Below are 18,339 nucleotides of genomic sequence, written 5' to 3'. Positions count from 1 at the left end.
CGTTGTGTGTAAAGTACATATATGTGCGGACGCCAGTCGTTTATGGAATTCAGAAACAAGAAGTCCAAAACCAGTAGAGTGAAACAGAGAATTCCCCAAGGAGGGGTGATATCTCCGAAACTGTTTAACCTCTACCTTTTGGAAATTCCAAAACCCTCCAGACGGCATAGAGATCGTAATGTATGCGGCTGATTGTACGATCTTGGCGTCGGGCCCTATCGTCGATGACATATGTGATAGGTTAAATATCTACATAGCCGACCTAGTGCAGCTCTTCCATCTAAGGAATAAGAAAATATGCGCCACTAAATCCACTGCCACACTGTTCACCACTTGTACGGCTGAAAATGAGCCTTCCACTGAACATATTGGTCAATGGTGCACTGATTCCGTCCACTAACTACCCCCAAATACTGGGTGTAACGTTCGATAGCACGTTTAAGTCGTCTGTGCAAGCCACCTCAGATATATTTATATACATTTGTAATTTAATTTCCTTAAGGAAATAGTATACCTAGATATATGGTTTATTCTGAAACTCATTGTGAAATTTTGTGTAGAATTTTTCATCTTTTGACACTTTTTACCTAGAACCAAGTTTCACATTACTTTCATGTATCAACTTGGAAAAAGAAGGAAAAAAAGGGAAATATTTTCATGTTTTTGCAGCAAAATTGATACTGCTATTTTTATACCCTCCACCATATGGAGGGTATAATTAAATTTGTCATTCCGTTTGTAACACATCGAAGTATTCGTCGGAGACCCTATCTTCTTCTTTATTTGCCTATTCGATTTTCGAATGTTGGCGACCAAAATGCAAATATAAGTATAATATTACAATAGTTTGAATTATTAAATATTGTTTATAATATCGGCAAAAGTCTCTCTGTTTCTAGCTTCGCTTAGCAGGTTTATGACGTCACGTATGCCGGTCCATTCTTGGATGTTGTTGATCCACAGAAGTTGTTTCCTCCCTCTTGTCGGCCTTCCTTCAAAGTTTACACGGATAATACTTTGCAGCAGTTTGTATTTTTGATTTCTTATAACGTGTCTCAAGTATGATGTTTTTCGTCTCTTTATGTTATTCAACAGCTCTTTTTCTCTGTGTAATCTTCTGAGAACTTCATTATTTGATATGAAGTGTGTCCACGATATTTTTTTAGGATGCGTCGATATGTCCACATCTTAAAGGCTTCGAGTTTTTTCATATCTACGGATTTTAAGGTCCATATTTCCACGCCATATAATAGGACAGACCATACATATGTTTTAATATATCTTATTTTAGTTTTTAAGTTTACATTATGGCTTGTAAAGACTTTTTTATATTTAAAGAATGTGTCTCTAGCCATTTCAATCCTGCAGGCTATTTCTTTAGAAATGTCCCATTCGTTGTTGATTATAACTCCCAGATATTTAAAGCTTTGGACTCTTTCCACATTTATTTCATTAATTTTTAATGGGACCGCATTAGTATATGTATGGCGTTTACTGATGACCATGTATTTCGTTTTGTTGATATTAATTTTAAGACCCTATTTTTCGCTGCAAGTGGTCAGCCTGTTGACGAGTTGTTGAAGTCCTGACATATTATCAGCTATAAGTGTGGTGTCATCGGCATACCTTATGTTGTTAATGAACGTTCCATTTACATATATTTCTTTCCGGATATCATTTATTGATTCTTTGAATATTCGTTCAGCGTATATATTGAAAAGTAGAGGGGACAGGACACAACCTTGTCTAACACCTCTAGAAATATTAATATTTTCAGTCAGTTCGCCATTGACGTTGACTTGCGCTGTTTGGTGCCAGTACAAACTTTTTATGCATTCAAGCTCCTTGCCTTCTACTCCAATGGACAATAAAATCTCTATAATTTTGTCATGTTGGACCGTGTCAAATGCTTTTTCATAATCAATAAAGCATATGAACACGTCCTTCTGCGAATTTCGGCATTTTTGAACTAACGCTTGTAAGGCGAATAAAGCTTCGCGGGTTCCCATCCCATCTTTAAAACCAAACTGGGTGGTCCCCATTGCATTTTCACATTTCCGGTAAATTCTGGAGTGAATAATCTTTAGAAATATTTTGAGTGCGTGGCTCATTAGACTAATTAATCGATAGTCATTACAAAATTTTGGACGAGTTTTCTTTGGAATGGTTATAAAAATGGATGTGAGCCAATCTTTGGGATATTTACTAGTTTCGTAAACATAATTAAAAAGTTTCGTCAGAAGGTTAATGTTTTCACCATCAATTAACTTCAACAATTCGGAAGGAATCTCGTCTGGTCCACATGCTTTTTTATCTTTTAGCGCCTTTACTGCTGTTTCAACATCCGATCTTGTGATAGATGTCCCAGATAATTGTTGATCTACCGGCCTTTCGTAGATGGACCGATTTTCGTCAGTAAAAAGGATTTTTATATACTTGCTCCATATGTTTTTCTTGTCTATAGTATCCAAAACAGGTTCATTATGTTCATTGTATAGTACTTTAGGTATTCCTCTGTTGTATATTCCAGCAGCTTCCTTAATTTTTTTATGAAGATTGAAGTCGTCATGTAATTGTTGCAATCTCTCTATTTCTCTGCATTGATCATTAAGATATTCATTTTTGGCATGGCGTATATTAATCTGTATTTCTCTATTTATTTCGTAGTACAGTTCGTAATTCGTATTCTTATATTTTCGCCGTTCTTCCATTAAGTCCAGTATTTGTTTTGTCATCCAATCTTTTCTTTGTGGCTTTTCTGCATAGGACAGATTATTGTCAGCAATAGTTTTAATGGCGCATTTTATGGATTCCCAAATATTTTCTACATTTTCATTGTTGACTGAGGTTAGGTCGTGGCTTAAAAGTTGTTTCACATTGGCTCGAACTGTTTGATCCTGTAGTTTCTGTATATCAATCTTTTTCTTTTGTTTGGTCCGCTTAGCATATGCAGAAATTTTAATTCGTAATTTAGACATTAATAGGTTATGATCCGATGGCACGTCCGCCCCCGGGTATGTCGACGTCTTTTTTATGCTTGAGCTAAAGCGCTTGTTTATAAGGATATAATCGATCTGATTTCTAATAACATTGACATTTCTGTCAAGTGGCGATTTCCATGTATAAAGACGTCTTGCAGGCAAGCTAAACAAGGTGTGAGTTATTATCATTTTGTATTCTTGACAGAATTGTACAAGTCTGTCACCTCTTTCGTTTCTTGATCCTAAACCGTATTGACCCGTAATTCCAGGAACCATGTGTTTTCCCACTTTCGCATTAAAATCACCTTGGATAATGGTAATTTCGTGAGATTTTGTTAATCTTAGTAAGTCGTTTATTTCTTCATAAATGTTTTCTATTTCATCTTTGCTTTTGTCAGCAGTGGGAGCATATACTTGAATTATATTTATTTTTACTGGTTTTGTGTCGAGTTGTATAAACATAGTTCGGTCCGATTTCAGTATGTAATCTGTTACGAATCTTGCTATACTTTCCTTCATGATTATTCCTACTCCATTCCTATGGTTTCTATCCAGATTTCCAGAATAAAAGATTTTCATGTTTTGCGAAGTGAAATCTCCACTATCAGGCCACCAAGTTTCGCACACTCCTAGTATATCTATATTCAGTTTTTTCATTTCAGATATTGTGTTTGCTAATTTGCCAGATTCATATAGACTTCGTATATTCCATGTTCCGATATTTAAAGTATTTATTGTTTTACCTCCGGGGATTCTTAGCACCCTCTCGTTTCCGGAGAATGAGGGCCGTATATTGTTTTTCATATTCATAGATGCATGGTTTACAAGGGATCTTACTTCAGTGGTTTCCCGTTGCCTTCTGAAGGGTTTAAAGTTTTCCGTCTACAAATTCAGCCGCTCCAATGGTGTACAGACGCTGTTTGCTGCCGCCTATAAAGTATATATATTATTGATCAGTTTCTTCAGTGCTGTTTGTTCGACCTTTTGTATTTGTATTCAAATTAAACAAGTGGTTTTCAAAGGAATTGCGAAATATTGGAAATAATAAAAACAAAAACATGACCTCAAGCTCGAAAACCACTTGTTTAATTTGAATATTATTGATCAGCATAAAATTTTATGTCGATTTGACCATGTCCGTCTGTCCGTCCGTCTGTCCGTCCGTCTGTCTGTCTGTTGAAATCAAGATACAGCTCGCAATTTTAAAGATCGAGAGTCAAAATTTGGTACAGATGTTTTTATTACTTGCAGGATTGTTGGTTTTGAAAATGGGATATGTCGGTCCACGTTTTGATATAGCCCCCATAGAACGGTACCTCGCGATTTTCGGTATTTTTAAGGTTTTAGCTTCAGTATCCTACCAAAATGGCTGAAACTTGGTACGTAGTCTTCTTTAAGGGTTTAAAACTTTCCCCCAGAGTTTTGTCGGTATCGGTCCACACCTTCATATAGCCCCCATAGAACGGTACCTCCCGATTTTCGGTATTTTTAGGGTTTTAGCTTCATTAACCTAACAAAATGGCTGAAATTTGGTACGTAGTCTTCCTTAGGGGTTATACAACTTTCCCCCAGAATTTTGTCGGTATCGGTCCACACCTTCATATAGCCCCCATAGAACGGTACCTCCCGATTTTCGGTATTTTGAAGGTTTTAGGTTCATTATTGCACCGAAATGGCTGAAATTTGGTACTTAGTCTATGTTGGTGGTATAAAACTTTCCCCAGAAATTTGTCGGTATCGGTCCATGCCTTCATATAGCCCCCATAGAACGCTATCTCCCGATTTTCGGTATTTTGAACGTTGTGGCCTTAATATTCCACCTAAATGGCTGAAATTTGGTACTTAGACTTCGTTGGGGTACTCAAACTTCCCCTTTCAATTTGTCGGTATAGGTCCACGCCTTCATATGGCCCCCATGGAAAGGTACCTCCGGATTTTTCGTATTTTGAAGGTTGTGTCTTCAATATTCCACCAAAATGGCTGAAATTTGGTGTTTAGTCTTCAATGTGCTATAAAACTGTTCGCCAGAAATATGTCTGTACAGGTCCACACTTTCATATTGACCCATTTCTGACTAAAATTCGTCGGTATAGGTCCACGTTTCGATATAGCCCCCATAGAACGGTACCTCCCAATTTCCGTAATACTGAAGATTGTGACGTCAATATCCAACCGAAATGGCTGAAATTCGTTATTTCGTCTTCCAAGAGTTATAAAATATTCCAGAAGAGTATTATCAGTATAGGTCCACGTCTTCCTATATCCCCATAGAAGCGTACTTCTTGATTTTCGTTATTTTTTAAGTTTTAGCCACATTCTCTTACCGAAATATAGGAAATTTGGTATTTAATCTTCTTTAAGCCTAAAAACTTTCCGTCAGAAATTTGTCGGTATAGATCGATAGATATATTTTTTAACCGAATTCATTGGCTTTTCCAAATTTCGAAAGCTTACTTACTAATAATAAATTAAATATTATAAAAGAAGAAATAAATTATACTGTTTGGTATCTCCTAAGCAGCCTTGAGCACGAGGAATAGCGTTTTCCTGTTCTTAATGCGTTTATTTAAAAAATATAGCTTATTCGAAAGATATTAGTCGCCCATTGGCCGTTATAAAATAAAAAAATAGTACATCAGAACACCTGCAAATTTTTTTTCAACTTTTGTATCACATTATAATTTTCCAAAACTTTTTTGATGGCTCTAGGCCCATAGCTGGCTACGCCCATGCTAATACGTCTGATAATCTCTAAGATTTCGCGATTTGTTAAAACTTGTTGTAGGGGCAGGTCCCCCACACACTTCATTTACGCTCTTCCCTTATGAACCTACACACAAAATTTCATCAAAGTCGATCCGAATCAGCTAGAAGTTTAATTTAGAACATCATGTCAGTCTTAAAGAACTTTGTATGCATTTAGAAAGATTATAGATACACCGCATGTTGGCCCGTCATTTTAGTGACCAATGCACATTTTTAAGACGTTCTATTTATTTAACTTTCAAGTTGAATATTGCCTGATTTCTCAATCGAAATGTGGGGTTGATCGCACTTTCCCACTTATTGAAGTCAGTGTTTATAGCGTTTTTGTAGTCACGCTAACTAAAATTAAGGATATTATCTATAATTATACTTACTTACTTACTTAGCTGGCCCATTACAGAACATTTGTTCTATAGGCCGAACTAAGAAAAGATCTCCAATTCTCTTTATTTGTTGCTTCGCTTTCTGGAATACCGCGCCTTTCATCTCATCATCCACTTGTTTGCGCCATCTATTCCTTGGCCTGCCAATTCTGCGTGCACCGCCAAGCGGTCCATGTTTATACACCTTTTTAGCGGGGTCATCATCGCTCATTCTTATGATATGGCCTAGCCAACGCAATCGCTGCATCTCGATACGTTTAACAATATTGATGTCCTTGTACAGCAGATACAGCTCGTGGTTCATGCGACGTCGATATTCACCGTCAACGCAGATTGGTCCGTAGATCTTTCGAAGAATTTTTGTCTCAAACACACCAAGCACTGCCATGTCTGCTTGCGCAACTACCCAGGCTTCGGAGCCATACATCAGCACGGGTAGTATCAGTGTTTTGTAGAGCGTTATTTTTGTTTGACGAGATGTGGCTTTGTTTTTAAACTGCTTACTTAAACCAAAGTAGCATCTGTTGGCCAATACAATTCTTCTTTTTATTTCACAACTGATGTCGTTTGTTGTGTTTACGGAGGTGCCGAGGTAGACGAAGTCTTTTACTACCTCAATATTATAGGAACCAACTTCCACAGTCGGTCCGAGCTCAATGGACGCATTGTGCGTCGACACCATCAACTTGGTCTTTTCACCGTTTACCGCCAGACCCACTTTAGCAGATTCTCCTTCGACCTTCATAAAGGTATCGGTTACTTCTTTTACTGATCGTCCCATTATGTCTATATCATCAGCATAAGCAAGTAACATGTGACTATTGGTGTAGATTGTGCCACTTCTTTTGACGTTTGCCTCTTGTATAACCTTGACGTTTGCCTCTTACCTTGCTGGTCTCTACAGGAGGATGTGCCTGTACCAAAGCCTCGGAACGATCGTACATCCCACACGCTCGATGAATGCCTTCCATCCATCACAACATGATCAATTTGATTTCTTGTTTTCTGATCTGGAGACAGCCAGGTGCCCTTATGAATATCGAGATGATTAAATCTGGTACTGCTAACTACCATGTTTTTTGCAGCTGCAAAGTCTATCAGCCTCATACCATTGTCAGATGTTTCACTGTGGAGGCTGAATTTCCCGACTGTTGGGCCAAAGATATTCTCCTTTCCAATTTTGGCATTAAAATCGCCTAGAATGATTTTAATGTCATGGGCAGGGCAACGGTCATATGTTTCTTCTAAGCGGTCGTAAAATATATCTTTGGTCTGTTCGTCCTTTTCTTCAGTGGGAGCATGAGCGCAAATAAAGCTGATGTTGAAAAATTTAGCTTTTATTCGAATTGCAGCAAGTCTTTCATTCACTGGAGTGAAGCTGGATACCAGATGTTTTAGTCTCCGACTAACTACAAATCCGCAACCAAACTCATGCTTTACGTCATGGCAGCTATAATACAGTGCGTCACCTTTAGGTGTTGTTGTGACGCCTTTCCCAATCCATCGTATTTCCTGTATGGCAGTAATATCGGCCTTGTACTTTTCAAGTACGTCTGCCAATGCGAAGACTGCACCTTCTCTATAGAGAGTGCGAACATTCTAGGTGCAGATTCGCAGATCATGGTCCTTAAAACGTTTGCGGGGTTCGTCAACTTTAGAGGGGGTTGTTTTTCTTTTCTTTCGTTTTTTCATAGTATGCTGTTTTTTCTGGGGGAGGGTTACTAGCCCGACGCCCAAACCCAAGTTTTTAACGTTCTTATGGGAGAACTCACTACCTTTAACGGGTGTTAAAGGCAGTTCCCCAGGTGACACCACGGGGAGGTCAGTGTCCACTTGAGATGAAAGGGGGACCAAGATAAATCCTGGGCTTTGCCATGTTAAAACCGGTCAGGACCGTTGCTTGGTATCATCCATCCCCTACATCTATAATTATACATTTTTAAAAAATTAGGCTGACCGCAATATTCAACTTCTGTGGTGACCATTTAGGATCGAGAGAGTTATTACCATCGTATTGCAAACAATTTTTAGGCAATACGTTGAAAAATATCTTTGATTTCACGTTTTCTTAAACAAATTTGTGGGGGAGGTACGCCGGTCACTACACGGACCAGTATAAAGAATAGCTAAAAACCTATTCTCAGACCTAAAAAATCCACATACATAAGGATATGATGATAAAAGTAGTGAGAAACAAAAGATATGCCATTTTTGGCTATGTCGTGTGGCTCTAAAATTTCTTTTCTGTGCTGATAAAAAAATTTTGAAATCATATTGCCCCGATGGTTTTTAATGGAATCACACTCAATGCAATGTTGAGTATTTCAGCCCTAAAAACTTATCTACAAGTAGTGTCTTGAGACACGCCGTTCGGACTCGGCTATATACATTATGTCCATTATCAATGAGCTAATATGAATCGGGTGCAGTCAGTGGTATTAGAGAAGTTTCCCTTGTCCCTACTGGGATGTTCGTATAACAATTATGTATATATTCAGATACAGATACGAGGATACAAAAAAATAATTTGGAAAACTGTAAATATGTTTTGAAAAGAAAATATATTCTACTCGTCCATCAGTAGAAGCCCCAACTTGGAGGAAGAGCTTAGTACTTTCACAAATGAAAGGAAACTAATTGTTCCTATTTTCTTGAGAGCTCAAGGATGACTTTAATGTCATGGCTATTACTGACAAAAATGTCGGTACCTTAATTAATACTTACCTTTAGTCAATTGTTGGGCTATCCCCAGCACTGCACCTAAGCCATATATAGAAAATGCATAACCGAACAAACGTCGACGATCTTTTTTCACGTTTTTCTCGACATTAATGGGTCGTGTATGCATATGCCACAATTCAAAAGAGATTGCATTCAGCGATAGAATAAGGGCAATACCTGTAGAATGGGAGGTAGAATCTAAAAAAAAGAAACATAGGAAATTATCTTCCTGGTCCTCGCGAATCACCCATCCACTCACCAACTCGATCCTTGTCGTAATATTTAGCATATAATTTGTAAAATGTCAGGAGAGCCATTATTTTATTTTGGAAAATAGTTGACAGATACATAATAAATAGCTGAAGGCGAATGTTCTCCTTCAGTTCTTTGATAGTGCTGTAAACGAAGATGGTTGGCAGCAGAAGCACCAAAAAGGCAATTGTAAAATAGGCACTGATCTCACTGTCAATGACAAATTTCCAAACAATTTCTAGATTTGAAAATGTTAAAGTGTCAGACTGAAACAATTGAAATATTTTAAATTTTTTTAACTAAGTATTATTTTATGTGGAGACTTTTCCTCTCACCATTTTTCTTTCTCTTAACTGTATGAAATGTAATTACAAACTGTTAAAGAATCTAATAGTTTGTTTTAATATTGATTTCAAACTATTTTGACCGCAAATGCATTAACCACGGAATGCCATTGAGATTGAAATAAATAGAATAGAATATTTGTGCTAATAAAAGTAAATAACATGTTGTTTGTCGCAATCGATTAGATCTGCTTGTTAGTGTTTCAATTTTTACAGAGTCACAAGGAGAGAATTGGAAAAAGAGGTGAATGAACGTATCGGAATGTACACGAAACTGATTACCTGTGGATAGAGTACTTTTACAAGCTGTTAGTCTCCAGTAATAACGATGACGACGATGGCCACAGACAATCTCACGGCGCACAGTGCTTTCGAATCGTTTTTTCCTGGTCAAAATTCTGTAACTTTTGTTCGACAGATAGCATAATCAGCTTTCCGATACATTAAAAACATTCGACTTCGGTATAGTAGTTGCAGAGGAACTCAAGGTCATAAATAAAAATTTGATTTTTTCATATTTTGCAACAAAATATGAGTGTTTTTGAGTTTTTTCATATGTTCTATTTCAAGAAGGTCAAATAAACCATAAAAATACAAAAAATTAAAAAAAAATATATTTTTTTTTTTCAAACTCATATAACTCTTATAAAAACTTATATATTAAAGCAAGTAAAAAAGTATCAGTCGGCTTTGCCGACAGAGATATACCCTTAGCCTATGTGAATTGGAACTTTCAACTACGGACAGATCGAATGTATTTAGGGTCTTTTCAGAATTTTGTGGCACTTTTTGTGCATTTGAACTTGCCGACAAAAATGTGGATTAGGATTAAAGTTCAAAAGTTTTGCGGAGGAGGGAATAGACCGACATAGTGCATTACGGAAGTGGATCTTATTTTGAGAGTCATATCTTTTCGATAGCTATCGCGCCCACTCGTCATTTCAGGAAGCATGGACTTGTCCACGGAAAACATAATATGGCTGTAAACAGGACCACAAAGAACATCATCGGTAAAAATTTCCAAATGTTGAACTTTTGTGGGTGAGGTATCTTAAGGAGAGGACCGATATGGGCCATTTTTGAAGTTAAACTAAGTTTGTACAAAATATGACGAAGCCCAACTTTTTCACCAAATCGGTTTATCAGGTCGAGAGTTATTGTGCTCTCCAGCTACTACATATGGTGCCATATGGGTTTTTTACAACTTTCGGGCTGTTTTCCCAAGAAGTATGGACTTGCCACTGAAAAAATGTTTACGGTCGTAATTGAGACAGCGATTGCTTCAACAGAAATCAAAGTTAGTCAAGAGCAGGTCTTTAAGGGAACTTATCCGAAATTTTGTGTGGTACCTCCGAAGGAATGGACAAATATAGTCCATATTCAAACATGATCTGTTTCTGGTAGATATATTAGGCTGCGTAAAGTATGGACCAAAGCGGTCCTTCCCTTCAATTTTTCCGAACATTTTTGAACTTTTGTGGGGGAGGTACCTGAAGGAGTGAACTGATATGGCTTATCTTCGAACTTAAACTAAGTTTGGACAAAATATTATGAAGGCCAAATTTTAGATCGAATGCAGATCCGTTCGAGAGTTATCTTGCGCTCCAACCACTACACTGTCATAGGGGTTTTTTGAACCTTTCAGGCTATTTTCTCTGGAAGTATGGTTTTGCCCCTGATGAAACTTGTACCGCCGTATGGGGGCCATGAATACAAGTTGCTACAACAAAAATCAAAACGATTCGAGAGCAGGTCCTAATGTGAACTTTTCAGAAATGTGTGGGAAGTACCCGAAGGCGTGGGCCGATTGAGTCCATATTGAAACCTCATTTAAGTTTGGTAGAAATTTCACGATGTGCAAAATATGAACCAAATTGGTTACTCCCTTCAAGAGTTATCGTGCGAACAAATTTTCCGAACACTTTCGAACTTTTGTGGGGGAGGTACCGGAAGGAGTGGACCATCTTCGAACTTAAACTAAGTTTGGACAAAATATTGCGAAAGCCAAATTTTGGACCAAACAGCCAGACAGACGGACATTGCTAAGTCGATTCCAAATTGTCTGAAACACATTTCGTCCAAACATACTTGCGGTCTAAAGCCATTATTTCGATGAGGCACATTTTGCCCTATGAAAGTGTTAGCATGAATACTGAGGGTATAAAAATGTCGATTTGTGTAAAAAAGCTATAATTTATATGAGAAACGGTACGGAAAACACACAAATTTGTACCCATGTAATTTCAAAAAATTTAAAAAATGTTTAAACGGACAGAGCAGGTACAAAAGCATATATGGGCTGAAAGAGGACACTTTCGGGCATCATTCTGTGAAAACGGAACATTGTTCCAAGCTGTTCCCTAAAATTGTCTAACTAAATGTGGAATTTCACTATAATTAAGTACTTTCTTATTTAGCTCGCCCATTACAGAACATTTGTTCCATAGGCCGAACTAAGAAAAGATTTCCATTTCTCTCTATTTGTTGCTTCGCACTCTGGAATACCGGGCCTTTTCATCTCATCATCCACTTGTTTGCGCCATCTATTCCTTGGCCTGCCAATTCTGCGTGCACCGCCAAGCGGTCTGTATTTATACGCCTTTTTAGCGGGTTCATTATAGCTCATTCTTATGATATGGCCTAGCCAACGCAATCGCTGCATCTCGATACGTTTAACTATATTGATGTCGTTGTATAGCAGATACAGCTCGTGGTTCATGCGACGTCGATATTCACCGTCAACGCAGATTGGTCCATAGATCTTTCGAAGAATTTTTCTCTCAAACACACCAAGCACTGTCATGTCTGCTTGCGCAAGTACCCAGGGTTCGGAGCCATACATCAGCACGGGTAGTATCAGTGTTTTGTAGAGCGTTATTTTTGTTTGACGAGATGTGGCTTTGTTTTTGAACTGCTTACTTAAACCAAAGTAGCATCTGTTGGCCAATACAATTCTTATTTTTATTTCACAACTGACGTCGTTTGTTGTGTTTACGGAGGTGCCGAGGTAGACGAAGTCTTTAACTACCTCAATAGGAACCAACTTCCACTGTCGGTCCGAGCTCAATGGACGCATTGCGCGTCGACACCATCAACTTGGTCTTCTCACCGTTTACCGCCAGACCAACTGTAGCAGATTCTCCTTCGACCTTCATAAAGGTATCAGTTACTTCTTTTACTGATCGGCCCATGATGTCTATATCATCAGCATAAGCAAGTAACTTGTGGCTATTGGTGTAAATTGTGTCATTTCTTTTGATATTTGCATCTCTACCTTTCCCAGCAAAATGTTGAATAGGTCACACGAAAGGCTGTCTCCTTGTCTGATACCTCTTTTGTTACCAAACCCTTCGGAGAGGTTCTTTCCTATTTTAACTGAGGAACTCGTGTCAGTTAAAGTCATTTTACAAAGCCGGATGAGCTTTGCGGGGATACCGAATTCAGACATGGCTTGGAATACCTTTGAACGGAGCGGGCTGTCGAAGACTGCTTTATAATCGACAAAAAGGTGGTAGGTGTCGATCTGCATCTCTTGGGTCTTCTCCAGGATTTGCAGCATGGTAAATATCTGGTCAATGGTAGACTTGCCAGGTCTAAAGCCGCATTGGTATGGTCCAATTATCTCGTTGACCATAGGCTTTAGTCGTTCGCACAATATCCCTGACACGATCTTGTAGGCAATAGGGAGTAGACTTATGCCCCTATAGTTAGAGCATACAGTCTTATCTCCCTTCTTGTGGACGGGGCACAGGATACTCAGGTTCCAATCGTCGGGTACTCGTTCTTCCTGCCAAATGGTGCTAACAAGCTGATGAAAGACCTTATCAGCGTGTCGCCTCCGGTTTTGAACAGCTCGGCTGGTAAGCTATCTGCTCCTGCTGCCTTATTATTCTTCAGCCGATTTATTGCTGTCTTTATCTCATCTTGGCTGAGCGGTATACATTCAATACCATCTTCTGGGATTGGGACTGTGGTATCTCCGTCGTCTTCGCTGCTATTGGATACCAACAGTTTTGAAAAATGTTCTTTCCATATCCTGAGTACACTATCTGTATAAGTTACCAAATTACCTTGCTGGTCTCTACAGGAGGATGTGCCTGTACCAAGCCATCAGTTTGATGCTTGACTCTTTGGTAGAATTTTCGGACTTCATTCTGGCTCCTGTACATCTCGATTTTTTCACACTCCCGCTTTTCCATCTCTCTCTTTTTCCTGCGGAAAAGACGTTTCTCCTCTCTTCTTTTCACCCTGTATCTCTCTCGAGCGCTACGCGTTGCTACGGATTGTAAAGTAGCCCTATATGTCGCATTTTTCTCTTCGGTGGCAGCACGACACTCCTGATCATACCATGGATTCCTTGGTGGAGATCTCTGGTATCCATGTATGCTTTGCCATTGCGCTGATATGTTATCGGGATGAGGAGTGCTTTGATTAAGCAATTGGGCTAGTTGAGTGGAATATGCTGTGGCTATCTGTTGTGATTGCAGCTTACCGATGTCTAACTTTCGTGTTGTGTCTGTTCGTACTTTGTTTGCTACGTTTAAGCGGGTGCGTACCTTTGCTGCAACAAGGTAGTGGTCCGAATCAATGTTTGCGCCTCGGAACGATCGTACATCCAACACGCTCGATGAATGTCTTCCATCTATCACAACATGATCAATTTGATTTCTTGTTTTCTGATCTGGAGACAGCCAGATGCCCTTATGAATATCGAGACGATTAAATCTGCTAACTACCATTTTTTTTGCAGCTGCAAAGTCTATCAGCCTCATACCATTGTCAGATGTTTCACTGTGAAGACTGAATTTCCCGACTGTTGGGCCAAAGATATTCTCCTTTCCAATTTTGGCATTAATTAATTTAGTACCTGAGGAAAAATAAAATAGCTCACTTCGTGTAAACGCTACGGTAATTTATTAAAAATCTTCTTAAGGACAACAATCCTACCTGAACACTTCATTTGTTATAGTTTCTGAGAAATAGCTATTTCTTTCTCCAGAAATTTGCAAAAATGACGTATAAGTTGCGAAAAAATTGTCGTCTTTAGCAGTACGCCATGCCCACATTGCGGCATACGGCGCGGCTTTTTTAAAGAAGACGCATTTAGGGGTTCTTATATTTATAAAATACCCCTGTAGGTGATCTTCCTTCTATAAAGGACCCCGTAAGGAGACGTTCTACCTATAGAAGATCCCTTTTGGAGGACTTCTAACTCCCTTTGGAGATTTTCTATCTGTAGAAGACCCTTTTAGAGGGTCTTCTAATTTTAAAAGACCATTTTATAAGGCCTTCTAATTAAAGAGGATCTGTTTAGGAGACCTTCTCTTTAATGATCTCTTCAATTTACAAAATACCTTTTTAGGAGGTCTTATACCTATAGAGAAACTCTTTACGAGACCTTCTATTTATAGAACACTCCTTTAAGAGGTTTTATGTCTATCAAAGGCCCTTTAGCAGGTTTTCTAATTATAAAAGATCTGTTTAGAAGGCCTTCTCTTTACGGATGTAATCTGTTTTTATAAGACCTATTTAGGAGGTCTACTATTTATAGAAGACAATTTTAAGGGGATTTCTCTTTATAGAAGATCCCTTGAAGATATGTTTTAATTATAGAAGACCCTTTTAGGAGGTATTCTAATTATCTAAGATCATTTTAGGAAGATGTTTTATTTATAGAAGGCCCCAGTCCGAAGTCTTATTTCGGTAAAAAGGCATTTTTAGCAGGTCTTCTTTTTGCAGAAGACACTTTTAGGGGATCCTCTTATTCTAGAAACCCTTTTAAAGGGTCTTCTATCTATAGAAGACAAGGTTTAAAATGCTAACGCCATATTAGAAAAAGCACAGAATTTTTCAGCGTTGCCTGCTAAAATTTCTTCGAAATATGTTCAACGGCAACATGTAGCAACAAATTTCACAAAAATATTGCCAGCGATGCTGATGCTATTTGATATCGTCGCTATAATAAAATAGCTTCGGTCACGCATACTCATATTTTGCAGCACACATGATCAACACATATCAGAAAAGAGAATAAGCAACAAAGTTTCAACGGCTTAGCCAGGTTTTCAGCCAACAATTGTTTTTGAGATCAGGGTTACCAGTGTAATGCATTAAAAATTCACTATATAATTAATTCCACTTTTTCGTTCAACATGTGAATTTTTGGTGAAGCCGTTCAATATATATTTTTTTTATTTTTAAACAATAATAATTTATCATCAAGCTTAACTCGAAACGAGAAAATTAACAAAAATCATTAAAAATGATCTTCGCCCTAAAAAGGCAAAATTTCAAAAAATAATAATTTAGGTTCTACCATTTGATGGAGGCATTTTTATATTAAATGACACATTTTTTATTACTGCGTTGGCAACTTTAATCACAAAACCACCCTCGGCTGATATTTCTCAACGACGAATGGTCAGCCGACTGCTAAATATGTAGCGTGGTTGTCGATTATGCCTAACGAAAAAATATTAGGCGTAAAAAAACAAAATAAGCAAAAATGCACAAAAATAAATATGCGTTCGGTTGCTTATTTAGCCGCGTATGTCAATATTGTGTAGCTGTTGAAGTGTACAGCTAATGCTAATGTTTTTAGATGCTGGCTTTTAAACCCTGATAGAAGAGCTTTTAAAGATGTTTTCTATTTATGGAAGACCCTTTAGAGAGTTCTTTCATTTATAAAAGACCCTTTGAAGGGGCCTTCTAATTACAGAAGACCCTTCTAGTAGATCTTACCCTTATAGGAGACACCTGTAGGAGTTTTCTATCTATAGAAGACTCTTCTATGAGGTCTTCCATTTATAGAAACCCTTTCAGGAGGTTTTCTATTTATAGGAGGTCTTACATCTATACAAGACCGTTTTAAGAGGTCTTCTAATTGCAGAAAACCCTTTTCGGAAGTCTTCACTTTTATAAAATAACCCTGTAAGAAGTATTCTATCCATAGAGGACACTTCTAGGAGAATTTTCTTTCTTTATAGATCCCTTGTTTCTGTAAAAGACCATTTTAGGACCTCTTCTATTTATAGAAGACTCTTTTAGAAACACTGATAATTACAGAATACCCTTTCAGATGGACTTCTTATTATAGCATACCCTTTTAGGAACATTGCTAATGACAGAATACCCTTTCGGGAGGACTAATAAGAATATTATAGAAGAATATTATAGAAGATCCTTTTAGCAAGTTTTCTATTAATAGGAGGTCTTCTAATCATAGAATACCCTTCTAAGAAGTCGCCTATTTATAGAATACCATTTTAGGAGGTTTTCTATTTATAGAAGACTCCTTTGAAATAGCTTCTATTAATAGAAAAACCTTTCAGGAGGTCCTCTATCTATAGAACCCTATCTATTGACCATACTAAGAGGTCTCTTTGTAGAAGCAACCCTACAGCGGGTCTTCTATTTATAGAAGATTCTTTTAAGGGTATATTTATAGAGAGCCTTTTTAGGAAGTCATCTATCTACAAAATACCCGAAGATGTTCTATTTGCAGAACATCCCTTTTTGGGTGTATTCTACCTTTAAAGTAATCCTTTTTGGGAGTATTCCTTTAATAGGAGTTCTCTTTAGAAAGCAACAGTTTAAATTTGACTTTGAATTCCTCCTCAGCTACTATGCCGAATTTGATCGTTTGTGATTCGCGGGAAAGCTGATTGTGCTATCTATTGATGAAAATATATCTATCGGTTCAATAGTTACAGAATTTTGACAACGAAATAACGATTCTGAACCACTATGCGCCTTACTTCTTACTTTTCTAAACCAATAAAATGATGATTGCCAAAGTTCATAAAATTTGCCAATCACTGTTTTAGAGAGTCACAGCCCGTCCCTTAGACCCACAGATGTTGACACCAAAAGGGGTTTTTAGTTCTCAGGCCAAAATTATTTTAGAGACCATTTTTATACCCTCAGCATTTATGCTAACGAGGTTTTAGATCCCAAGTATGTTTGGACGAAATGTGTTTCAGACAATTTGGAGTTGATTTAACAATGTCCGTCTGTCTGTCTGGCTGGTTGGAGCGCACGATAATTCTCGAACGGATCAAACGATTCGGTTCAAAATTTGGCTTTCCTAATATTTTGTCCAAACTTAGTTTAAGTTCGAAGATGGGTTATATCGGTCCACTCCTTCCGGTACCTCCCCCACAAAACTTCGAAAATGTTTGGAAAATTTGTGTGCACGATAACTCTTGAAGGGAGTAACCGATTTGGTCTATACTTTGAATATCGTGAAATGTGTACCAGACTTAGATAAGGTCTCAATATGGACTCAATCGGTCTACTCCTTCGGGTACCTCCCACACAAAATTTCGGAAAAGTTCAGTTTGATTGTTTTTGCGCCAACTTTTATTCACTTCCCCCCATACGTCGGTACAAGTTTCATCAGGGGCAAGTCCATACTTCTTGGAAAAATAGCCTGAAAGTTGTAAAAAAATGCCTATGACCCCGTGTGTAGTGGTTGGAGCACAAGATAACTCTCCAACGGATCTGCCGATTCGGTCCAAAATGTGGCCTTTATAACACTATGCAACACTGAAAATGCAAACAACTTCTAGTATGGATTTTTTGAAAGTACATATTTAGACCTCAAAAATCCTAGTAGTGTTTTTTCCTGTCAGATCCAGTTCGGATTTTATGGCCTTATCTAAACCGGGCTAAATCTACACTTTTTTGCACTTATCAGGCCTTTATCTCGGAAACGAATAGGAATTTTTCATTGCTGTCTTTAGCAATATTGTAGCCCTAAACTAGTAGAACTTATCTTTCGAAAAAACCACATAAGAAAATCTCAATCTAGGGCATCAAAATATATAAAATATAGAAAATTTAAATAATTGCTGAAATTCTGGTCAGCATCGGCTAAACTATTGGGAGTTG

At 37.9% G+C, this 18,339-nt stretch overlaps 1 protein-coding gene across 1 annotated transcript in view; it reads right to left on the bottom strand.

The window, feature by feature from the left end:
* The window catches only part of LOC141401502 (uncharacterized), a 30,829-nt gene extending 21,369 nt beyond the window's left edge, over positions 1 to 9,460 (bottom strand). Inside the window, exons 1-3 of the mRNA XM_073981792.1 lie at positions 9,439 to 9,460; positions 9,111 to 9,369; positions 8,855 to 9,049 (exon numbers count right to left, since the gene is read on the bottom strand). Coding sequence (XP_073837893.1) covers positions 8,855 to 9,049; positions 9,111 to 9,369; positions 9,439 to 9,441 — 457 coding nt within the window. The 5' untranslated portion in view covers positions 9,442 to 9,460. The remainder of the gene's footprint in view (positions 1 to 8,854; positions 9,050 to 9,110; positions 9,370 to 9,438) is intronic.
* Positions 9,461 to 18,339: the final 8,879 nt, after the last annotated feature.

The sequence above is a fragment of the Musca autumnalis genome, unplaced genomic scaffold, assembly GCF_047663935.1.
Source record: "Musca autumnalis isolate F117 unplaced genomic scaffold, ASM4766393v1 scaffold_4, whole genome shotgun sequence".
In the NCBI taxonomy this organism is placed as follows: domain Eukaryota; kingdom Metazoa; phylum Arthropoda; class Insecta; order Diptera; family Muscidae; genus Musca; species Musca autumnalis.
Note: the sequence above shows the minus strand (reverse complement) of the source record. Positions and strands in the feature narration are given on the sequence as shown.